We start from the raw sequence: 26731 nt of genomic DNA, 5'->3' as shown, positions 1-26731 counted from the left end.
TTTTTAAATATCCATGAATGAACATGGAGAATAATTCTAGTGTAACACAGACGTGTAATTTTATATTAAAATCACTGCATAGTATGAAGCTGCTAAAAGCATATTACATTTTCTATTGAATTTCTGCACCACACTTCCTCCTTCAACCTCTCATTTTTTTAAACCCTCTGCTAACGTAGCTAATGGTAATACATTACCTATTGCTGCTGATTATGTCTGAAAAATATTAGCTTTTTGGAGCCAAGACACACTAGGGACTACTTATAAGCTACACAAAATTAAGTTTCATTTTTAGAAGTTAAATCAGTGCACATCAGTAGGCGTCCAATGTGGAAAAAAATCTTCACTAGAGCCAAACTGATGCATATGCAAAAGTGCTGTTGCTGCCAATGACATCTCTAATGCAAAAATACTGGAAACATTCAGTATCTCTTCAGTATTCGATGAAGAACGGCTGAGAAAATCAACTAAAAAGTACAGCATCTAAAAATTATCAGTGCCCTCTGGAACAGGAATAGCAATTTCAGAGTTGCACGAAATTCTATTAATTCTCCCAGTGGATCATCTGTAAAAGATTATACAAAATACAGTATGTCCAACTTGTATTTGCTATGGCTAATCCTCTAACCTGATATTAAATCAATATGCTGCCAATGACAATGGGAAATGCAGTGCAACACAGGACATTAACAAAAGAAAAATATTTCCCTTTAGGGAAGGTCAGATGTTATGGAGGCTGGATAATGATAATTGTAGTGAACATCCTCAGGTTCCAGATTTGTTTTTAATACAGTATGGCTCTATCAGGAGCAGGGTTTTTAACATGGCATGCCAATCCTCCTGTCTGTGTCGCTGTTTATATTATATATATATATATATAAAATATACTATATAACATATTATATATATATATATATATATACACACATATATATATATAATTTCAGTGTAATATTAAACACTGACATTTTCCCCAGGAGACTTAAGAGATCATTCTGATATATATACATATATATATATATATATTATTTTGCTTATTTGTTTCTTTATTTGTTTGTTTGTTTTCTTTGTTGATTTGCTTGACATTTTACACTGATAAGTCCTCTAGAAATATTCTAAATTAAAAATTTAATTTGATGTATGGTCAATGTCTCTTCCCATTCACTGACTAATAGTTATCTCTAACATACTTGTAAACGCGGTCTAGTGAGGATAGATTATTATCTTTTACAAATTAAATGTATCTCTATCTTAAAGCCAGTATCACCCATCACTATTTAAATAAATAAATAAATAAATAAAATCATGTATTGCCTATAGAGGAAAAAAGGTATTTAGAACCTCCTTCTCATTCTAGCTACTACTGTGTGTTATGGATAACACACTTAGCTACATAGTTATTTGTGACTTTAAAATGGCCTTCCTAGTTCATCTAGAAGACTTACTAGTCTGTCTAGAAGACATTGCTTTACTTCCAGTAATTGCCCATATAATTTTTATGCTCTCATTATTGAGGAAATAAAAAACAACTGCATATAAACAATTTATACTAACCTTTACAGGTTAAATTCTGAATATTTGCAATTTGAATCTGACTGCCAGCTTAGTAAAATATGCAAAGTAACGTAACACAGCATGACTGTAACTACAGATGACTCTAAGAAAGACATTTTTGTAATATCTCAGATTGAAAACCTCCATCATTGGTAAAAGCATGATATTGTTCATTAATATTTTTTGTGAAAAATAATTTTCTCTTCAATTTTAGCAGAAATCAAACAGGAAAACACAAAGAAAAACTGTGATTTTTACTTTACCCAATGTTTGTACTATTTTTCTCCTGTTTACTCAATCATAGATGGCAACAGCACAGGAGACTCACAGCAATAAAGCCAGTTGTTCTCTTTGTTTTCAGAAGGGAATTCTGTGTGCAATCATACATTTCTTTTATTAACATCAGTGGGATACTTGTAGTCTATTATACATATTTCTCTGAAAAATACTTAGCAGTAAGACTGTATCAATGGAAAAACATAACTATTGGTGCAATTAATTCATCCCCTAGTTATTAATAGAAAATCAGCCCATGGTCAGTAAGTATTTAGACTCTAAAAGCCTAAAATAACATTACTGTTATCCAGGAACACTGCAATATCATGAAAGGCTGTGGCTGTAACATACTTTGGCATAACTGGGTCATGACTCCAAAAGGTGAATTTATGTGAAAGACAGGGAAACATCTTCAGCTTTCTTACTAGTACCCACATATCATTTTGCTGTGATCCACCTTCCTTTACCCTTTATCCTCTCTGATGCTGCACATAGACTTTCAAAATTTCATCTAGAAGAAATTAACAAATACACAGTGGAAAGGAACAGACACTTGTTTAAAGTTGTCTGGGGAAATTTATTTTCTCTTCCTTTTAAATGTGTAGATATACAGCTGAATAAGAAAATATGGCCCCATCTCATTTGTTTTATTTGTGTATTTAATTATATTTTGTTAGTTAATTATTTATATCTATCCCGGCAGTTCCCAGAAAGACTTAACCTTGCTTATTCCAGACTCTGTATATTTTGATTATCTTTCTTTAAATGCACAAATTATTAAACACTGTTCATCGTTGAGTTTTTATTTTTTGTTTTTTGTTAGTGTTTCTTTTTTATTTTTAGGTTTTTTATTTTTTCAATAAATATTTTTCAAGTCCTGGTTTCAGCTGGGATAGAGTTAATTTTCTTGAGCGTGGCAAGTATGATGCTTTGTTTTGGATTTAGAGATGTTGATAACATACTGACATTTTAGTTGTTGCAGAGCAATGCTTACACACAGAGTCAAGGACTTTTCAGCTTCAGGTACTGCCTCCCTAAGTGGAAGCAGGAAGGGGCACAAGGAGCTGGGAGGGAACAAGACTAGGTCAGTTGACCTAAACTGGCCAAAGGGATAATCCATATTCTGTGATGTGATGCCATGCTGAACAACAAAACTGGGGGAGTTGGCTGCGGGGGCTGCCACTGCTTGGGAATCAGCTGGGCAGGTGGTTGCAAACGTACTGTGCCCCACACATTCTGTACGTCCTTTTTGTTGTTACTGGTTTTATCTGGTTTTTGCTGTTGTTGGTTTTATTATTTATTTATTTATTTATTTAAACCTAAGCCCTGCCCATCCCATCTTCTGGCCACCCCCTGACCCATGCCATCATGGTGGCGGGTCTGTCCCACTGAGCAGCCCTGCCCGGCCTCGGCATGCATCTGTCTCTTGGCAACAACAATCCGTCAGTGAGCTATTAGCACTGTCTGAGGTGAAACCAAGGCACAGGGAGGAGGGCACGGTGCAGTGCCAGCTCAAGATATGGCAAAAAATTGTATGTATTTTGATAAAATGGCTAAACACAGTTTTGCGAAAAGCAAAAAAAAAGTAACCTTGCTTTCTGTTATGGTAAAGGAATTGAGAATAGGTTTCAAGACTGCAAGAAAAACCACTGATCTTTTGGTACTTTAGCAACTCCATTTTCATTTGACAATACATTCTTGAATTGGTATGTGTAGATTTGCAATGAGATATTCAACAAAAAAATCTGACCATGTGTCTTTATTAGACTTTTATAAGAGAAAAATATCCCTCACTTCACAGTCATGCCTTATTCCTGTCATTCCTTTTGTACAATTTGTATATTTGTGAACAATTATTGTCTAGAACAAAGCACAGGAGAGCAAAATTTCATAAAAAATCTCTAATGGACACCTTGAGAACCTCGAGTACTAAGAATTGGAACCACTGCCATCAAATCAGACTGATGCGTTAGTTTCACAAAAACTGGTCAGATATCCCACTAGTTTTATCAGTTTTTGCTCTTTTTAATTACTGTTTTAATAAAAATATTAACAATCAAAATGTTTTGTTATTTACATACATTAACTACATTATATGCTTCATGAAGGCTGCTCCAAAAGTAATTTTTTGTGTGTTATTATGTCAGCCTACAACATCAGAGGCAGATGTTGGTATTGGCAGTAAAGGTTGAACCTTCCCAACAATATTCTGTTACATGTTGTTGCTGTGTGACAGATAGCAGTAGAGGGGCAGACATAAAATGGCATCTGATATGGAAGTAAAGTGGTATCACTGAACTCTTCCTTACAGGAAAAATGGCACCCACTCACATGATGATAAAATCTTGCTGAATGTTTATGGAGACCAAACAATGGATGTGAGCACAGAGAAGCGTTAGGTGGTGTGTTTCAGGAGTGGCAACAAGTGACAGTGGGTCACCTCTACTGGTCCAGGTTTTGATGAGGATGGCATGCAGGCTAATGTTCATCACTGATAGAAATGCATAGATAATGGTGTAACTATGTTGAAAAGCAGTGTTTTGTAGCTGGGAATTTGTTCTATCAAACAGAGGTACTGTGCTCATTATATCTATTGTAGTTTCCATGAAAATAAGTAGGAAGCATTAATTTTTGAGTGATCTACATGTACATGGCCCAAGACAATTCCTCTTCACAGTGAGGCCCAGGCAAGCCAAAAGGTTGGACAGCAATGGATTAAGATTTATTCGTTTAGATTTGATATCCATGGAAGACTTGATTAGTGTTTAGTAGACAGTTTTAAAGGAAGTAACCAGAGTTACGCAAGTTAAATTAACAGGCATTACCGAAATTCATCAACATCTGCACAACTTTTTGCACCCAATTTTCAAATATCAAGTGTTCACTAATTTTCTGCTTAACTCAAAAGCACTGTCCCCATGTCTCCTCCTCACTCTGACAATGTTCAATATTAGAGTTTCTATTGCCCATACCTTGACTTCGTTCTATTTTAAAGCAGGACAGACTCTACATAATTTCTTCTGAAGGTACCCAGTTTCTATATTATGCACACAACTGAGTCAGTACAGTAGATCATAACACCATCCCATCCTCACATGTTTGTGTAGCCTGAGGTTGCTTGCTTATGTAGTAATATGACCTTCATATTTGTAAAATATAGACATTCTCCACCACAGCATGTGGCAGGTCACGTATGTACCCCAATTCTATGACCTAATGAAGGTACATTTCATTTGCATTTCACAGGCAAACTTACATTTGTCCTGTGATATGTCTGCATTTTGGTCATATGTGATGCTTGGAAAAAGAGAACAGCAAAATCATTCATCTAGAATGGCTAGATTTTTGCTGTTTTCTTATTTAAAAGAACCTTAACATTGGAGGCAGGGAACAAACTGTAGGCAAAATGATATTTTCTAGAAAGTTAAATCTGCTTGGTTGCTAGTAACCTATTCTTAGTGCAGCTGAAAAAAGAGAATGGTGAGGAAGTTTGATGCTCCACTCTTTGTAATTTATACCTCTGTACTGAAAAGGATGCAAGATGTGCCTGGACTAAAGGAGAATAAAGGAAAATTGACCCAATGACAAGAATTCTGTCCCATGTATTGAAACATCATGGATTTCAGATGGTACTTATGTATTACCTAATAAAGTCATAAACCATATTGTGAGCAGTGACCACAGTACAAAATTTCCCCGTTTCACAAATCCTGTTAAGAAGTTTGAACTTGTAGCTGTACTTCAGTTATGGAACTGTTGGGCCATTGTTCACTTATGTATCTGTGGTAGTCCTTTCATTACAATAACCACAGAATATGGAAAACACTGTTTAAATGTCATTGATAAGAGAAACTGCCACTGTGCACAGGCTATTATAATAGCCTCTATTGTTTTAAAGAGAATACTTATCATTTTCTATCAAGGTAGGAAAATCAAGCTAGCTAAATATATATATGTATAGGTGCATATAGTGAAGTATTTTTTTATATAGTCCTGATAGAGATTTAAATGTATGGGGGGAAAAAACAAACAAACAAACAAAAACAACAAACAAACATGCCTTGATGGTATGTGAAAGGACTCCCAGAGATACAGTGAGACACAGAGACATACTGAAAAAATCCAGAGTTTTACATGCAACCTGTTTACCCCGATGGGTGATTTGTCATGATGTGGAAAATCAAAGTAAGGAACAATAAGTCGAAAAACACAAAGAGACAAAGCAAAAAGAAGTCTCTGGTTTCTTAATGATCTTAGCTCTCATTTTCTCTCTTCAACACATAAGATTAGTTTTAAAAAATAATTTAAAAAAAAGCAATGAATGCAATGACCGAATTTCATGTTCGTGTTTTCTGTAAAACAACATTGAATGCATTCTTAGCAAATTAATCCCAGTCATTTATCCTGAAGTCGTGCAGCACTCTCCTATTCAATCATGAGATTAGCTAACCTGTTGATGCTGAATGTCTTGCTCATTAGGTTGCTGTCTAGAGACATTGACTGCACACATTTGTCAAAAAAATTACTAGGAACTTTACTGTACATGCATGCAAAGCAAAAACATTAGATAGTTTATTAACTTTTTTGTACCTTTGAAAAAAATATTCTTTATAGATTTCAACTGGTCTGCTAGAAGAATGCTAAATGTTGCAGAATTACCACATTTTATAATTTGTATAAGATCCACAAGTTACAACAACTAAAACAAAAACCACACAAACAAAACAAAACAAACAAAAAAAACATTTACAATTATGTTCTTTTGCATCAGGCAGATATAATACTTTATTTCTAAATAGCAACTGTTTTTTTATCTTTTTTCGTTGTTAGAACTCAAAACATCACTAATAAAGGGATCCTGTATACTTTTCATAAAACAAATACAAAGGGCCATAAAGTTGAAAGAGTTTGCTTAGGAAAACAAAGCAAAGAGGCTTTGGCCCTATGTTGCATAGTGCTTTCTGAATAAAACTGAACTGACTCGATACATTTGCAGGAAAAAAAAGTATATTGGAAGTTAGAAGCTGCACAAACAAAGGTTGTATGTAATGAATACAGTATGGCTGCATTATTTCTTGCACTAACATTATGCTTCTTCATGCAACATACCGCTGCAAAAATTGCATCTGGAGAACATATGATCACTGAATTTGTGGGGAAAAAAAATCTTCATTCTAATATTAAACACTAGCATCTAGGCAAATGTATACCTTGGACAATATTTGAATCAGGCTGTACTATGCACACAATAGACATTCTGACTACTGAATAGGAAATCTGCAGAAAATTTGGTAATACCCTTTGAAGTCTATTCTTTGAAGACATTACTTTAAGTGAAATGAGCTTACTTATAAAAGAAGTGCTTTTTTGTGAATGTTTTTGTGAATGCTTTTATGAGAGACACATTTCAAATAGCTTTAAATATCATTTCCACCTTGGCACTGCAGCAATTTGAAATAACTATTTATTAAAGAAATGTTTCTCTGTTTAGTAAATGAGATATACCTAAATAGTAAGATACATTTCATTAGCCTGTAATAAAAAGAGCATTTAAGACCAATGTTATTAAACACCCCAATGCCATTTTCATCAAATTCTCTGCTGTGGTCTAATACACAATCTATTTTTTTATGTACTGTAACTGACAGCTTCTAAATTCATTCATTTGTTGCGGTTTCTTTAAATCCCAAATTACTAGAAAGTTTCAGCAAATTAGTTTATCCAAATAATCTTATGAACTGATTAAGCTAAAATGGTTGTATTAATGTAGACAAATCTGAACAACTGGCTCCTCTCCACTCCTTTAAGCTGATCTACAGAAAGGCCTACCTGGATGTTAGTCAGAAGGGTCTCTATGGAGGACAATCCATCAGGGAATAGAAAAGGAGATGGAAAACCTGGAGGTAGTGGTTGCCCATGCCCAGTTAGAGAAAGTTTGTCAAGGCTGTCTCTTGCAGTTGGTGTGGAGAGCGGGGTCTCATCTGTATGTGATTGAAACAAAAATATAGAACAAGTTACGCTTGTCTGTTTTTATTAGACTTCAGTAATGGCTTCCCTAGTGGTTTCCAGAACATTTATTGCAAATTGGTTCCTGCTATCAGGAGAAAATGCTTTCTGCTGAATTTTCTTTAATGAAAAAGCTGTGGAGATACAACAAGATAACATTAATGAGTAACTTTATAAGCCTTTTAAATGCAGTCTCTAATGAGACTGAGTTTACAGTGCCATAGAATCTTTTTAAAACAAATATTATCTCACATATACTCGTGATAAAATATTCAAGCTGACTTTATGGGCACCTTACCAATTATCTCATTTTAGTTTGTGTTCTATTTGAACTGACAATAGAATATTTGCTAGCATGACATATATTTCATATAAGAGAAAAATTTGAACATAAGGTTTGCTATACAATTAACCCTTCCCACACAATGCTTTCATTTACAGGTCAGAAGATTCTGCAAACAGAAAATCTACAGACTGTCTAGGCATTTTTAATCAAAAAAGTATACCTGATTCGCACAGCTGAAACATGCTCTGAACAATAAATGATATTAACAGCATGGTTACAATCATTGGCCTAATTTTTTTTAAACACAGACATGTTCTAACAATTAGTGCTCAACTCCTTAGTGGAATCATCATAACAATCAGATCTGATCAGTTGTGACATCACAACGGGAAAAGACTCCCCGAGTCTGCAGACTTCTAAGATTAGTGTTTCATAGATAATCTGTGAGTGGATTATAAAGTAAGTGAAGAAAAAAAAAAAAAAAAAAGAAGAAAAAAAACTTCATTATACGTCTTTTTTTTTTTTTCTTTTTCTTTTTTTTTTTTAATTTTTGAAATATTTTTAGACTACCGTTGATATGATACAGAAATTTAGGTCAAGCTCATTGCACCAGATGTTAATCTGAATTCTTCAAAAAGGAAAACTATTTATACATGTATTTAGATACATATATCTATGCATATTTGTCTTAGTAACGGCTCAGTCATTAACTGAAACACTGATGTATCTCAATACAATTCCGTGGCATCAGAATGCATACAGAACTCTGCACAGCTGTTTGACTACATGAGAGTTTGTCAGCCTTAGTCTATTTCATTTAGCTTTGATCAACATGATACATATTTTTTGAGGTGTATTAATTTCTTTTTTTTTTTTCTGCAATGTATTTTATTACAGTTTTAATGAATAGTTGTAGTTCACTTTTTATTCTAGCATACACATTGGGAAACGTATGATATAAAAGTCCTGACGCTATTTTCCTAGAAAGAAATAAAAAGAAGTGAGGTGCTGTATATTGTAAAGTGGCAATAGTCTAGAGATACAAAAATTGAAGTCTTTTCAAAGAACGGGTTAGAGTGTTTCAGCAGCCAAGGGAAAGCACACTATAACTCAGAATCCCTGTTCATCCCAGAATTTCATTTCCATCAACATTCCAGACAAAAGAAATCTCTGTTAAGCACTTTCAGTTGCTTATTCCTTTCTCCATCTCCTCATGGGCTCCACTGTGCTGGCCACAACTTAATGGTGCTAGCGAAAAGCTGCATCCACAATCTATTTTGGCACAGAAATGCCAAAATAGGCTCCTCGGCTTGTCCCACCTGGCTCTTTCTATAGCTAGTGAAGAGGAATACAGCGTTTTAAGGTGCTAATCCATATAAACTATTATAGCCATCAGAAGGATACAGAAGGAGAAAAATCTTCCTCTAGAAGTTCCTGTTAACTGTAAGAGGAGCCTCAGATGACTTGTTCAGATAGAAAGATCTACATTTGGAATGCTCAACCATACCATGAAAACTGTTCTTCTCAGTTCACAGGGCTTAGGCTGAGAATAGCCTACAAAAGGAGTAAAAGCCCATTTAATATTCTCTGTGTTTTACAATCTGTGGCACAATTTTTACTTTCTCATAAAGTCTTAAGTAAAAAGTTTACCAAGCTAAGCTTTGTGAAACAAAGTAATGTTTACCAAGGAAAGCTTCAGCCCATAAAAAGATTTTGTTAAATATATTTCATCAGATTTTCCAGTCTGATCTCAACAGACTGTTCAGAAAAACTGGCTGTAGATGACTGAACCTATATCTTACAAGATTAAAAGTAGACTATGAAAAATGTACTCTGTGTGCATCATCTATTCCTCACGCTATTCTGCTGTCTGTCATCATTTTGTTGTAACATACAATAACTTGACCCTAAATAATAGTTTTTTATTTTCTTTTCAACTTTAAAAATATTATAGATATATTCACCACATTAGGAAAAATAAACAAATAGGTAATCCTGGATATTGTAAACTACATTACTGCTCTCAAGTATTCCTGCTAGTTCATCATCTTCTGAAATCACGTTCTAGTGTGAAGAATAATTCTCTTTTTTTTTTTTTTTTTTTTTTTTTTCCAAACTGCTGTCAGTATTGTTACGTGTTCATTAATCATAACAAACAATTCAAACTTAAGCAAAAATTATTATAGACTGATAAAGGCTGCACGATATTATTTTTGATTGATGTAAATATGGCTTTCACAAATGTTTCATACACAATGTTAAAAAAGCTACAAACCTCCTGTTTGGTATTTATGTGAGTTTTTGACTGAAGTCCTCCATATACTAGTGGTCCCAGAGAAAGTATTGACTTGCATGGCATAGAAAGGAAGAGTTTAATCACTAGTATGCATCATGGAACTAAATTATACAAATGTGAAAGTATGCCTCTAGGTTTGTCACAGAGATAGGCCAAAAATCTCTCATCCTTCTTGAAATAACTTAAAATCTTACTAAAATTTTAGGCCTTGAGCTGAAAAAATGTTTTAAAACATATCAGATAAAACTCACCTACCTAAAAAAATACATAGACCTTACTTTGCTTAAAAACTGTTCTTTCAATGTAATCGTTGAGATAAAGAAAACTCCTAACATAGGTCTTACCTGAGATTTTGGGCAAAGGATTAAAGTCTCTGCTTTACTTTAATTATAAATACATGTTTTTTACTGTATTTTAGGCATGCTCAAAACATGTTCGTAATGGTTTTCTCAACAATGTACGGCACCGTTTTTCAATAGGCAAAATAACTTCAAAGGATTAAAGTTATGGATAATAGAATGAACTCAAAATCCAAACTCTTCTATTATAATAAATAACAGAAACAAATTTACACTGAAGGGGAAGACTAGAGAGTTGAACTTACAGTGAACTTAGTTTAATGAAATTTAAACTCAGAAAAAAATGTCAGACTAATGTGGCTTTGTTTTCCTGATGTCCCATGTGAAATAAACTTTGAGTGTGAGTATGTTTGAAACAGAGCAAATGTACATATTATACACAGGAAGCATGAATATTTGTGGATGTGAGATAAGCAATGATTGAGGGAATCTTGAAAAAATGCATTTTTAAGAAAAAGCACATTGTAAACATGGCCAATTAAAACAAAACCACATATCTTAGTAGCAATAATAATATGACCTCTTGCCACTGAAGCATTTAAAAATCTTCCATTCCTGCCTAAGTTCTCTTTTCTCAACACAGTGTTCCATCTTTGTTTCCAAATAATCATTAACATAGCATCTTTTGAACTGCTGCAAAGGAACTACTAACGGTCCTCAACCTGCTAGCGGAGCAACACTGCAGAAATGATAAGCCCTTGCTGGGAGACAGAGATCTGGCATTTTTAGTCTGAATACATCAAAGGAAGCATTCAAAGAAAAGTTGGGGCAAGAGGAGAAATAGGTTCAATCTACAACTCCATTGTCAGAGCTGGGAGCAGAACAGTAAAAGAGATGAAAAGAAAGAACAAGGTTGAACAAAGAAGTGGCCAGGCCTGTCTTGGCTTGTGCTGACCACCAAGATGTTATAAATTAACAGAAAAACAAGGATTGGACAAACTATTATTGAAATCTCTGCAGTATCAGAGCAGAGATGAATCTGTACGGTACACTGGAACTAAATCACCATAACAGGCAAGTCTGAAATCAACACCTATCTTCAAAATATTTGCAGATGCCACATCCATTAAACTAATTGCTCCTCAGTTTCAAAAAGTAACCTGTTTTTGATCAAACTAGATTTTATCTGTGAACAACAGCAGGTTTGGGCCAAATACAAGTAACATTTTTCACATTTTCACACTTGGTATGTTGCCATTCTATTTTGTTCTTCATGAGATAACATGGAAATAGACACTATGGAAGCTGTGACAGCTATTTAAACAATAATAGATGAACAGTGGTAGCCAGTCTATTGTCTGTGTTCCCAAATGCAAATAGGAAAAGTTTAGACTGGTCACTAATCAGAATGGAGAATGTTGATATTTGAAAGCAAGAGATAATGGCTGACTCAAAAAATACTCCATAGATTAATGTCTTTCTATAATTTTAATTGCTCTTTGTTAAGTGTCCTGATGATTTTTTGGTTCTCTATAAAATACTTCAAACATTTGTTCCTTAAACAACTCACTCATAGCATTTAGTGCAAGCACAAAGGCAGACGTATTGTGGGTTGACACTGAGATGTGGAAGTTTGGAAACTGGTATGACTTGAAAAGGAGATAGAGACTAATAAAGAACTGAGTGAAAGCTAAACTGAGAAAACAGGATAGGAAGAGACTTAAGGTAGACAAATAGTTTGGAGAAGGATAGTGAAACTGAGATGAAATCATGGAGAAAAAAGTGCCCAAGGAGTAAGAAATTTGTACTAACTCAGCAAGAAATTAACAAAATGCTATGCTGTTCAACACAACATATTTGTATAAGCTACGATTGTTGTGTTTCAAGCACAGTACTTCACTGCAAATGAAATTTATTACTGGTAAAATCAAATGCATAAAAACATCTACTTTAAAGATAAGCATTTTAGTTTTGTTAAGGAATTAATGCTGTAAAATCACTGTAAATGAATGAAGAGTTGGCAAAATACATCCAAAAAGTAAAAATGTAATTAGTGATGATGTGAGGATTTCTTCAGGCTCTTTGGACTAGATCACGTTCAGTTTATTCTTCATTTTATATGTCCCGAGGAGGGCCTCAGAGTCAATCAGCACAACTTATCTAATTTTCTCTTTCAATAAAAGGATTATTCTAATAACTTTTATCTTATTTTGCAGCCTATTACCGATTGGGGTTGGGTTAAGTAGCATTTACTGGTTTATTTATTCTAAGGATTTCACAATATTTTAGAATAAATTATCCTTCATATTTTTTTAACAAATGTATTTTACCATATAATAAAATGTTAAAATGCTAGTATTGCTTTGACGTTTGGAAGCGTAATAATATATAATGCCCCAAATAGAATAATACTGTTTTGCTGTCCCTATATCAAAAATTGTTCTGTTCACTCACAGAAATTTGCACAGAATAAAAGTGCATTTTATGCATTTAAGTACACCAAATGGTCAGGAAAAGCAGGATATTCAGAGGTGACTCCAAAAAAGAATTCAGCATATATAGTACAAGTATCTTGAACACCTGATGATAATGAACTTTAACCAACCCTAACGAAATACAAATTCTAAGGAAAAATGACGGTGAGAAAGGTACATTAAATATTTTAATGTGTTTTTGAGCAATATATTAGTATAAACACAAGGCATGTGATAATATTGTAACTTGAAGTTCTTAAATACGAGTACTATGTCCATTACTTCTTTTTTAAAGATACTTAAATGCTACTGGCAGAGATCTAATACTGATAAAAGCCAACTGTGCTTTGGATGCTGAAAAAAGTATAAATGTATTTTACTGATTCATGTCAAATGTCCCAGTTAGCATTCCACTAGCTCCACTCCATCAGCCAGGTAATTCTGAGTGCTAACAGGAATGTTCCTCTGCTTCATAGCAATTCTACAAGAAGTGCTTCTGTGCACAAGTGTATGTGGAGAGTTGTGTGAATGTGGCTCATTACACATTCATAAATGCAATTCTCAGCTTTTTCTGGAGTCATGTTCATAATCTGAACTTGTGTCAATAATCATCCACGTAACAAAGAGGATGTGGTTGGGAAATCAAAACCTACCACCCATGATACTAGCCATCTCATTTATTTTACTGTGTTGGCTTTAGAAGCTCACAGCCTACCCCAGGTAGCCCAACTATCTTTCTGGCTTTCCTGAATATATGCAACACCAAAGATCAAGCCAAGTATGCTGAATCAGATCAGGATTTATGATTAGCATCAAACGTTAAACTAGGGATTGGACTTAAAAACAGAATGAGTGTATTGCATACTAAGCCTTACATTTTCAAAATTATGAACAGATAAAAACAACACACAAGCGAATATGTCCAACGCATACAATCTTAATTTTGTATTGCCTGTTCTCTACACTTTAAATGTCTTTGTATGGCTACCGCAAAAGGCAGAGAAAAAATACCACAAAAAGTAACAAATATATTTTGCTTGATTTTGCTGGATTATTTCAAATGAAAAATGCTTTGGCTTAATACTCAGGACCATCTATTCTTTTGGAATTTAAGGTGATTAAAGAATAACAGACTTTTTATGTAAGTTACAAGTTGTAAGAAGGGAATTCTTGATAAGCACAGTTGGTAACTTGTAATTCTCTGAAAGTGAAGGTTTTGTGCCTGGAACTGCACTGCATTCATACTGTTTTTTTTGTTTGTATTGTGGATTCATAGAGTCATAGAATCACAGAATGACTTGGGTTGATCCTCAAGGATCATCAAGCTCCAGCCCCCTTGCCACATACAGGGCTGCCAAACTCCACATCTAATACTAGACCAGGCTGCCCAGGACACCATCCAACCTGGGCCTGAACAGTTCCAGGGGCAGGGCATGCACAAGCTCTCTGAGCAGACTGGATTGTTTTCATTTGGTTGATTGGTTGGTCTGTGTTCAATTAATATGCCTAATATTCATTCTCTTCAGAAAAAAAAAAATGAAGCCCACGTGTTCAGAAACTCCCTATATAGTCATGTTGCAATTATGGTGTATTGAGCATCAGCACTGCCACAGCCTTGTCACATGGCCTCTGGTAACCTGCTAACGGCAGACTGGATTACCAACCAGAAAGTGAAAAGACAGTGGTATGCCTGTGCAGCCTTCAGCAGTTGCCATTCATTCAGCAACACATAACCTGACAACAGCTCCCAGCACTGTTGGTGAGCAGATGAGGTAGACTGCATACACTTGGCACCTGGTGTAAAGAGACAACACAAAAATAAACATGAAGGCTGTGCTACCATTCAGCGAGACTTGGACAGGCTGGAGAGCTGGGCAGAGAGGAACCAGATGAGGTTTAACAAAAGCAAGTGTAGAGTCTTGCATCTAGGAAGGAATAATTGCATGCACCAGTACAGGTTGGGGGATGACCTACTGGAGAGGAGCTCTGCAGAGAGGGACCTGAGTCTCCTGGTTGACAACAGGTTGGCCATGAGCCAGCAGTGTGCCCTTGTGGCCAAGAAGACCAGTGGCGTTTTGGGGTGCAATAAAAAAACGTGGCCAGCAGGTTGAGGGAGGTGATCCTCCCCCTCTACTCTGCCCTAGTAAGACCTTATCTGGAGTACTGTGTCCAGTTCTGGGCTCCCCAGTACAAAAAGACAGGGATCTCTTGGAAAGAGTCCAGCAGAGGGCCACAAAAATGGTGAAGGGCCTGGAGCATCTCTCCTATGAAGAAAGGCTGAGTGAACTGGGTCTGTTTAGCCTTGAGAAAAGAAGACTGAGAGGGGACCTGATCCAGGTCTATAAATATCTAAGGTGTGGGGGCAGAGTGACGAGGCCAGACTGTTTTCATCAGTTGTGGAGACAGGACAAGGGGAAACGGCCGGAAATTGCAGCACAGGAAGTTCTGCACAAATGTGCGCAAGAACTTCTTTACAGTGAGGGTGACGGAGCACTGGAACAGGCTGCCCAGGGAGGTGGTGGAGTCTCCTTCTCTGGAGATGTTCAAGACCTGCCTGGATGCCTACCTGTGCGACCTACTGTAGGGAACCTGCTTTGGCAGGGGGGTTGGACTCGATGATCTCTGGAGGTCCCTTCCAACCCCTATGATTCTGTGATTCTGTGTAAACAGTCCTTCACAAAGTATATCTGAGAAATTAAAGAGAAGTCAGAAGAGGTTTAAACACTTTGCATTTATGCTGGCTTAAACTGGTCTTCCACCAGAGCAGAAAAATCTTTATCTGATCAGAATTTCTAAAGCTGTATCTATTGATCTAGTTGTTTCAGTCAACATTCATACAAAATAAGTGTCACGATTCTTCTGTAATTAACAGGAGAAAATATCATATTTTAGGTAAAGATATAAAGTAACAGCTCAGTAACAGCTCTTTTTAACCTGCTTTAAATACATGCATGTTCACATTTACTTCACTTTCCTGTATGGCATCCCAGTCATTACACTTGATTTTAATAACTTCATCAATAAAAATAGAATATTTTTGCATACCCCTAATATTTAGGTTGATAATGTATTAATTAGACCTCTGAATTAGATGACCAACCTAAAAATGTCTACCATTGGAATCACACTAAGAAGAGCTGTTCCCAACCTTAAATGCCAAAATTCCTATCTCAGATGTATTAGCACCTCACTCTTACAGCTAAAGATGCCAATAAAATAACAGAAAAAAATAATAAAAAAAGCCAGATCGTCTCAACCAACACACTGCCTTGGGATACTGACTAATAGACTCGGGAAATCTTGAATATGTAAGGAAAAACTCCAAATGCATTGGAAGAAATCCTGCTTCACAAAGAAAGCGACTGGAAGACAGTGCTAGCCAAGCCCTGTACACACACAACTTAAGGTAATCACCACTATACCACGAGCGGCTCAGTAGCAGTCTTTAATTAAGCATCTAAATGGAAATACAGAAATATTTTTAATAGAAATATGTGATATAGTAACTCCAAGACCTTAGTTCCTCTCATAGCCAGTATGGAAATAGCAATCAAAAACAAAAGCATTTTGACAAATTCTCACCAGCAGTAAGAATACAAAATGAGTGTGTTATTCAAACATCATGAAGCAGCACAGCACAGAGGCTTCCTTAGTTTTGGAGCTAAAAATACACATTCACATAAAAGACTGTTGATTATACTTAAATCTTTTTTTTTTTCTCTTTCTTTCTTTCTTTTTTTTTTTTTTTTTTCCAAATGTAATAAACATCCTTAATGTGTCTATCTATGGAGTGGTTCCAGTACTCAGATGCAAATGTTGTAGACAATAATTGATGTACACATTTTGGATTATATGGTTATGATATCCTAGTAGAATTTTGGCTGTCTGCCTACGGGAGTTCAATATTAGTTTCATAGTTTATATGATCAGAAACAGTCCTTTACAACACTATAGCTACATTTTTCAACTCATTGCCTATAGATGATATCTGAATATCTGATTTTCACATAAATCCATAATAATAAACAAACCAAAATCCCTAAACCCTAGAGTGCTCAAAAATAAAATTCACAATGAAAAGGCAAGCATTTTTACATCTGATATGATTCCTCTTGCACTTCATTCATCAAACATCTGCAACAAGCTGCCAGAATGTGTCCATTAGTGACATTTCTATGGCATTCACTAGCTTGATGCTCACTGATAAAATAATGTAGAAGTTTTACCTCTAATGTTTTCTGCTCCATTTGAGGTATCCACTTTAAAATAAGCTTGCACTTACTGCTTTTATTTTTGAAAACACAGACATGATTTGGCCTGCATGTCTTCATGCATTTGAATATGTAATTTATGATAATATATCAGAATACATATTATAAAAGACCAAAAAATATCCTTTATGTATTTATACATTACGAGGCCACATTCAGCACAGAAGAAAAATATTGCCTGGAGTCGCCGTGTAACCCAGGTCAGTGTGGTTGACAATGAATATAAAAAATTAAGGTACCCTGCACAGCAAACATGCCATATACATATAGGTAAATTAAAATCTTTTCCAGGATCCAGTTTCCAGCCTTCACTGAAATGAAATATTGCATTCTGCCTTTTATCTACATTCTAATATGAAGGAAATAAGCATTACAACTCCTCCATAGGATCTAAGCATTTTATTAATTTTGTTTCACAGAAAAATCTATGCAGGTGTCTCAATACTTATAACAATAACATATTTAGAAAAAGAATATTTATATAATTTCTTAAGCAGTTATAAATATTATGTAACAAGAGCAATGAAACAAAATACAAATACTAAGAGTGGTTTCAAATCTCTTTATTACTATATGATAAATTATGCCTTATTTACTAACCATACTGAAACAAACAGCATGGGGCTTATTATCTTAACCTGATGGGCTCACTACATATTTAAGGATAATACTTTTATTCAGCACCATGAAAACAGGTTGGCTTTTAACCCAACTAGAGAAAGAACAGGAGTTGTATCAGGACACGACTGTCCTGCAAGGTTTTATGAACTGTTGCACTCTGAAGACGAAGGTGAGCAAGTCACAGCAACCTCAGTGTTCTACACTTTTTGAAGGGAGGTCAGTGTTGCTAACAAAGGCTGCTCTTCTAGCAAATTTTGGTATAATCTGGCAACTTCAAAAACTAAAATCTGAATTCTTCTTTATTTTTTTCAGAATCACCTTCTTTATCTTCCCTTTGTCCTAGTTTTCTCCAACTCAGTATATTCTACTGCTTTCTAGAATCTTTTCTGTCCCCCCCCCTTTTTTTTTTTTTCAGAAATATATATTGTTTCTGAAATTTGTTTTTTTTTTGCTTTTGTTTTTCCCTCTTCAGTGTATGAAGAAATGAGTCAGTTTCTTGAAATGTCTGGTCTAACTAAAGACCAGTGTAAAAAATATATAGCTCAAGAAAAGGAAAAGATTGTTAAAAAAATTTGAAGGGACATATTAGCCTAAATAATCTTCCTATTTGCCAACCAAAATAGATTTGACTTCTCTGCTTATTCATTTTGGCATGTAAAACAGTGAAAAAATATATAAATCATCATCAGAACAGACAAGAAAATAGGAAACAAGGTTTTAAGAATATAATTTATGTTGCATTTTCCTATATTTTGGCATAATCTTCTTTGAAGTGCTCCTGATCTGAATTTTGGTATGTGGTGTGGTGTGGCTTTTTTGTTTGGTTGTTTTTTTAATACATATTATAAATAATTCAAGCCAGTGGATTTGTGATTACATGGGAATGCATAGGAAGGATCAAAAAGGATGCCCAGCAGTTTGAAATATGATGGTCATTTTACTATGCTACTTTACTATCACTTTGGTCTGTGAAAGAAAACACCACTATCTAGCATCATTTTCACAGTGGAAGGCAAATAAAGATTTGTGGAATTTAAAGCAACAGGCATCTTACACATCCAAAAAGCTGAGCTTCGGTTAGCACAGATCCTTTCAGTTTCAAATAAAGTTGAATCGCTGCTCTAAGCCTATTGCCCAAAAGAGTTAAGAATGTAGATGACATTTCTAAGTCCAGGACTTGTCACACAGTTTTACATGAAGTTTAAATTTATTTTTCAGTTTAACATGAGAGGGGAAAGAAAGACAACGAGGGAATACATTCAGATAAACTTGGTTTTAACCCTATCACTATTTTTGGCTGTTTTGTTTTCATACGGCATTAAGGGTGGTACTGTACAGTCCCATTATACAGCAGATGTTAAATGCAAAGTAAAATAGTCAGCTGTAAATGATTGATGATCTTCTTTACTATTTCAAAATAAACCCTGATTATTTATATAGTTTTGGGCACTGCTTGAAAGCATCATATTAAATCTAAACAATTGATCCATTTTTCAATGGCTTTGTTGTGTAATGTATTATGCATGTTTTTACATTCTTCTGTGTAAAAGGCCCTTGTGTATGAGAAATGTTTAGAGTTCTGAGTGCTCCACCCAGTCCATATGGTAGGTTTGCTCTGTGTGTAAGACTTACCTTTTTCCACCAGGTCCATATGGCAGGCTTAAGCTAGCCAGGGCCCTCTATCCTCCACAGGGGCCATATGGCAAAGAGAGCTCAGAGAACACTCATTTACCTTGTATTAAAACTTTATGTACCTCTAGCACATACATCATACATGTGTACATGTATGTGGGTAGAAAAGACATAGCTACTGAACATCCTTCCACTGCATAATCAATACATCTATGATAATTGTATGAAATATGGATTCTACTCTTCCCGTTTTATTAAAAACTGAAAACTCAAATGAATAATCTATCATCAGATCACTTGATAAACTCATCTGAGTGACTTTAGGGATTTTCACAGAGTATTATTCAATTATGCTAACAAACTGGTGGACATTGATATAGCCAACAGTTTACTTTAGAAGAACAGAGCCAAATCCATTGAATCAACCCACTACCAGACTGTGTATAGTATAGTTAATGAACATTTTTGTTTAAAGATTCATCTCTGGGCTGCCCTACTTATACTTCTTTTGAGCAGGTTTCTCCTCTTGTGACATATTTAAGCAAACTGGCAAGAATAATCTGATATGGATAGTAAACTATTTGTAAAGGGATAACTATTTACAAGTCATATACAAATAAGTTACTATTTCTTGCAAGCACCATACTGCTGCCTTTATTACTGGAGTAAAAGGAAGAAGTATGATATGAGAGCTTCCTCATCTACCCTCTAATGGCTATACATTTTCTGTACCAAGAAAACCAGATACAAGGTTACATCATGTGTGAAACAGCTGCACTGGCTTCACTGATTAAGGACATGGATTTAAAATCAATACATAGATGGCAACTTTAAATTGTAATTCATATTTTCAAAGTAATTATTCTAAAATTGACACTTTGTTATAACATTTACCACTCAATCCATAGCTTTTCTGTAATTCAGATTTTAGGAATCCTCAGCATTTTATTTATACAAGAAAGAGAGAAGCAATTTGAAGAATGTTTATGAAAGCGTTATTGCACCTGTAAGCTTATTTTAAAAATGGATCAATATTTCCCAGTAGCAGAAATTTCACAAACAACTTTTATTCATTTGAAAGTCAGAACGTTATGAAATGTAAAAAAGATATTGCTTTTATTCATAAGATCTGTAGTACTATCATCTGCTTTCCTAGTTTCCGTTCATGTTAGCAAGCACTACGTTGTCAAATGAATATTCAAATATATCAAGGAACCATCCATGTTGAAAATAAATAGCATAAGGAATTCAGAACAGGTATGCATGTATGAGTTCTCATAGGTGCTGTTGCTGTGCTGGTTTTTTTGTTGTTGTTTGTTTTGTTTTTTATATATATACTGATCTTTTGTTCTGCAAGCAATCAAAAAATATGATAGTATTTTCCACAATAAATACATTTCCTCATTTGAAAGCAGCCAGATAGCAATAAGCATTTTAAGAAATCATGAGTGTCTATTAAAAGATTTAAAAAGGCTAACTATTATGGTCATATCTCTTCTGCCTACCTTCCTGACTTTGGTCATGCCAAAATAAAGCTAAATCTATGAAAAAAAAAAAGCTTTTGAATTTCATGGATTAATAAAAATAACCTCAAACACTTTCCCTTAAACTTTAATTGCAGAAAAGGCATAATATATACACTTAGTATTGATTTATCCCTTTTGTTTCCATTGTTCTCTTACTGATATATTCTCACTGTATTCCCTTGTAGTAGTTCTTCTGTTTCCAATGCGCAATTTGTTAATAAAAACTTTTAATTCCAGATTTTGAAGCATATGTCTGGCTGTATAATTGCTCATAAAAAATACATACAAATAGCTCACTTTGTAATCAGTGGGGTTTATGGAATGTCTGAAGAGATGAAGGGTAGACACTCTCAGTCTAGTTTATTCAGTCTCTGTAAATAAGGGCCTAAATTCACTGTACAACAAAGAGGAGAAGGTAGGTGTGTATTCCACACAGCTGTGTTGCCTCTTCTTAAAGAGTTAGTTTCTCCTGAGGCTTTCCCATGCACCTTATTCATTTCATGAATCATGCAGAGAACTAAGAGGGCTATTTGAGAAGCCTTTTTTTCAACAATGAAATTTTACTTTAACTATAATTGGGAACAGAATAAAAAGGAAGATTTCTTGATAGAGCAATAGGTAGGTAGGACTGTTTGTCCTACATAAATTGAATACATATTCAATTTAGAGATAGATATCCTAGTCATAAATAAAATTATTAGCATATCCTTGGCATAGAAGGATAGTCCATAATTTTAAGCACTGTTTGTCTGATAAAATTGCAAAATATAATTTTATGCTTTTTACATTCTTATTGAGTCAGCAGTTTTTTCTTTTGAAAGAACACATGAAATTAATTGATCATCTCAATCAAATTATTTCTACATAAATACATACAGGAAAGGAAGGTAGAGATATGAACTTGACTTCATAAATACCATACAGGGGGATTTTGTTAAAGTTTAGACATATAGATTTGTATATGAAAGCCTCTGAAGGTTACAGGGTGAAACCTTCCAACAGTATCTCCAGGTCTTCAGGGACCAAATCCCATTATGTGGAGTTCAGTGAAGAGGGTAAACACTACCATAAAGAAATACAAATTGCACATATTTCCCATTTAGCCAATGTCACAAAAGTTCACCATTTAGAATTCTAACCAGCTAGGACTTATTCTTGGAGGTCAAGTACCTTGTGAACCTTGTCATCTCACTGATGACATCATATCCCATCCATCAATTCTTTCAAGGAGCACACTTGCCATCTGCTCAGCACGCTATAATAACTTATTAGACACATTCACGGGGTAACAATTTGTACAATGACACTGTTATCTTAATGCTGGCACGCAGAGAGATAGCAGCCATCGTTTCTCTGTCACAGCACAATTGCTCTACCTTCCAACTTCTGGAGAGAAGTCATTTGGATACTTAAACTTCTTATTAAATAATGTGGAAACAATGAATTCTCATCAGAAATGTATTTTAAGCTTTGTGGCTTTTTCTGACCATGAAGTGATAAATTATGACTACCTCACAAAGAGCTAAGCTTTGGCTGACATAACTACTTTGCACCTTGAAAGTTTTTGCTCATTTTTTGGAGTGCTAAAAAAATAAGAATGTATGATACAACCAATTGCATACAAATAGCAGAAGAAAAAAAAAAAAAAAAAACTTATTATCTACAAACATGCAACATTTCTAAAAATAATATTTTTATTTCTTTGTCTGTCCTAAACAGTATTTCTTTCTAGCAGCAATTACTAGGTAGAAATGAAATACATAGCCCAAATGCTCACACTAAGCCTTAAGACATTTTGGAAACTACAGGCAATGCTGATTTTTTGTAGATGTATGTATACATTTGCAGCTTTTGTAAAGCATGGTTACAACAGCTTCTGTCACAGCACTTATGCCTTAATAGAAGTCCACTATAACTCTCCCTCGACCTCAAAAATATTTTCAGAAAAAGGGCAATATTTATTTTACATTACACAGAATTTATCCTCTGTTCCTTCCTTTGGCTCGTCGTTTATTCCAGCTTACACTGTGATCAACATTGTACTAAAATAAAGTCAAGTACAACAGCCGCTCTCTGCCCATCAAAACTCACAGACGTCTGCCAAGCACTTGTAACAGCTGGTGTTACATTAATTAGTTTAAACTATTTATTTCATCCATCTCCAGAGCAGATTGAGCAAAAACATTAGAGATTATTCTAGCATCTGTAAGTGCCCTGCAAACATTAACCAACCAAAGTTGGAATATTAGTCATTAACTTATACTATATGTGATTTCAGATTCTATACACTTGTAAATAAAAAGTCTGCAGCTTAATGTAGCTCTAGTAAGTTTTCCTTGACTTTTTACAAATTTGAGTTTTAAACTTATGTAAGGGTTTGTGCCCATGAATTTAAAAAAAAAAAAAAAAAAGTACTAGAAAGCTATTATAATTCCTGGCAGCATGGGCCATTAAGCAATATATGACAGGGACTGGGTGACTCGGTGGATTAGTCAGAGGTTTTATGTCCACTGCTGGAATCCAGCCCTAAATACGGTGATCAAAACAGTGTTATCAAACGGTTGTAAAAATCTCAATTAAAATCACTCCTATAGCCTATGCTAAGTTTTTAGTGGACAGCATAATAGATCTTTCACTATTTACAGAGTTCTCAAAACTATCTTTTTCTTTTAATAGGCTGAGAATGGATGTTGGCAGAAGAATGTTGATTATAAGAGGCACTAATGCTGTATTCCCTATTCAAATGGCTCAAAAACAGAAGCCAATGCAAAGATAAGAGCAGGCTCACAGCCACAGTCTGCGGGGTTGCCTCCATAAAAAATAAAAGGCTTACAGCATTGCTCACTGAAATACTTAATGTGAAAATACTTACTTTTAGTGCCTGGAGCTCAAAAAGGAAATCAAAGTGCTATGTGAACACTTAAGAGAGAATTCCTTCCTGAAAGAATTCTGATATACAAAAATAGAGTGGGAAACAGAGGCACAAGGATCTGAAGTACATTGCCCAGACTCACACAACAGGTCGCTGGCAAGGCCTGAAGTGCAATTAAAGTCTCCTGACTCTCACCTCATTTAGAAACATTGCTCCATGATGTTTTCCAAAAAAACATAAAAATCCAACAGCACGCTTGTGGAACAAAAGAGGAGTTAAGCAAATTAAGCAATATCTGTATGTATTAGTATCATTCTCTTATACAACAATCTCCTCAAGTCCAAGTAGCTTAAACTGTCAGCAAAATACACCATGGAAATATATATATATATATAAATAATTTTAAATGTAGATACTGAAATTAGCATCTGATTTAATTAAATGAAGCTAAAAATAATCATCTATCATTGTACAAAGCTGTATGTGCTCTCAAATCATTTGCATTTACAAACGAAATTAGTTAACATTCAGTTTCACTCTCGAAACAATAAAGTGAGAAAAGCAACCTGACATTTACATTTAATTAAGTCATATAGATTGTAACCCTGCAATACATATTACAGTTATTTAAAGCTCTGGCTTGTTATGGCTTGCTACAGCCATGTAAAACAACGTAAGAGATGAAAACTGAGGAAGGAACTGTCACCTACTTTCACTTTTCAACCTCGCTCCACCTCTCATAAATAAGATTTTTTTCTCATTGCTTTGTTTATCTCTCTGCTTTGCTTTCTATCTGTATGCATGTGTGTATGCACGTATGTCACTCTGAAAATAATGCCTCCTATTTTTTCCGTGGAAACTATAACAGATACAAAGAGCACAGTAACACTGTTTGATACAGCAAATTCTCAGCTAAAAAATGCTATTTTTGAATACAGTCACCACTATTAGCTGTGCATTTTCACCAGCAATGAACTGAGCCTGCATGCCATGCTAAAAAATATTTGCACCACTGGAAGTGACTACTGTCGCTGTTGCCACTGCTCAAATGCACCATCCACCACCTCACTGCGCTCTTATCCACTGTTTGGTCCCCACAAACATTCAGCAAGCATCAACAAATGTCAGTGGGTACCATTTTTTCCACATGAAGGAATTCTACAACACCCCTTTGCTTCATACACATTCCCATGTCATACGCCATTTTGTCAGACTGCCCCTCTGCTGCCATCTGTCACATAGCAACAACATGGAACAGCATATTGGTGGAAAGGCTCAACCTCTATTTCCATACCACCAACGCCCACTTCAGACATCACGGTCAACAAAATAACAGGAGGAATTACTTCTGGAGGAGCTCTTTTACATGAATGCGTTTGCGTGTATACATAAAGATACTTTACTGCATTTTTTTCCACCCACTGCAGTGTTTTTTCTTATTTAATCCACCAGCCAAAAAGGCAGATATGCAGTTAACGCAAACCTTGCTTCAGACCATGCAAGAGAAAGTGCCAAAGCATGTATCAGAATGGCCTCCTCAAACAATACTAATAGCTCTTTTTCATGCTCACTCTTTATTGGCCTCCAAGGACAGCAAGAGCCAGAGACTCTTTTCTACTCTTAGGCTCCTAGAATTTATAACATGCTACATCTGCCACAAATCTTTTGGGTTACATAGGTACGACAAGGCAATCATACATTTTTATTTTTAATGTAAGAACTGTTTTTGAAATAAATTCTTGGACAGTCTATTTTTACAAGTAAAAAAAAAATGCCAACACAAAGTTTCTTATCACATAAGAGAGTGTTCTGACTTGTAACTTCTCCCAGAAATGTATGTATATACTTATATAACCCTGTTCATACTGCTTCTAACAAACAGGTTGGCATAGGGCATCTCACTAAAAATACTGAACATTTGATTCACTGACATTTTATAAATGATTCTTTCTAAAAGCATGTTTTAATCATTGTTCTTAACCAATCCTGACTATCAGGTTCTGTTTTCATTTACACCAAAATTGCTGCATAAACAAAGGCAGCAGGGGCACTTGCAGAGAACTTCTCAGCTCCCTCTTCAAATTCAAGCAGTACATTTCAACAGAAACTCTGTCTGTGTAATACACTTCTGCCTTTGCATTCACAATTTTTAGTTTCTAAATACAACCTCGGGGGAGCCATGCACATTCAACAGGAAAGCACTAACATGTCCCCAGTTCAGCACTGTGCTTTACCTCTTGCAGTGATCCGTTCAAATGTACTAAAGCCACCAGCCAATTTAGATTTTTTCCTCCTTTTATTTCTTTTTCCTTGTAAAATTCCTATTAATGTTATGGAAAAGTTAATTGTTAAACTTTGTTACAGAACCCTTTGTTCTTGCTGAAGTCACTTTGCTTGTCTCTCCTACTGTAAGGACACCAAATCCTAAAAGCTGGCAAGAATGCATATGTTTATTTCACCATTGCTCTGCAATTACTGAATGCCACTTAATTATAGCAACAGATGCTCGAGTGTAGGAACCAGAAAAATCAAACGCCTCATTTCCAGGTTATTTTTTTCCATTGCTTCTGCCAACAGCAGATGTGTGAGCCCCTTGTGCTCTGGCGTAAATACTTATC

At 35.1% G+C, this 26731-nt stretch overlaps 1 protein-coding gene across 6 annotated transcripts in view; it reads right to left on the bottom strand.

Moving 5' to 3' along the window:
* The window catches only part of DACH1 (dachshund family transcription factor 1), a 354874-nt gene that overhangs the window by 41883 nt on the left and 286260 nt on the right, over positions 1–26731 (bottom strand). For all 6 annotated transcript variants that reach the window (XM_048934295.1, XM_048934293.1, XM_048934294.1 and 3 more), the window contains one exon: positions 7660–7811. In XM_048934295.1, the coding sequence (XP_048790252.1) occupies positions 7660–7811 (152 nt within the window). The remainder of the gene's footprint in view (positions 1–7659; positions 7812–26731) is intronic.

Source organism: Lagopus muta, chromosome 1 (genome assembly GCF_023343835.1).
Source record: "Lagopus muta isolate bLagMut1 chromosome 1, bLagMut1 primary, whole genome shotgun sequence".
NCBI lineage: Eukaryota > Metazoa > Chordata > Aves > Galliformes > Phasianidae > Lagopus > Lagopus muta.
The sequence above is the reverse complement of the archived record's forward strand: the minus strand, read 5'-3'. Positions and strand labels throughout refer to the sequence as shown.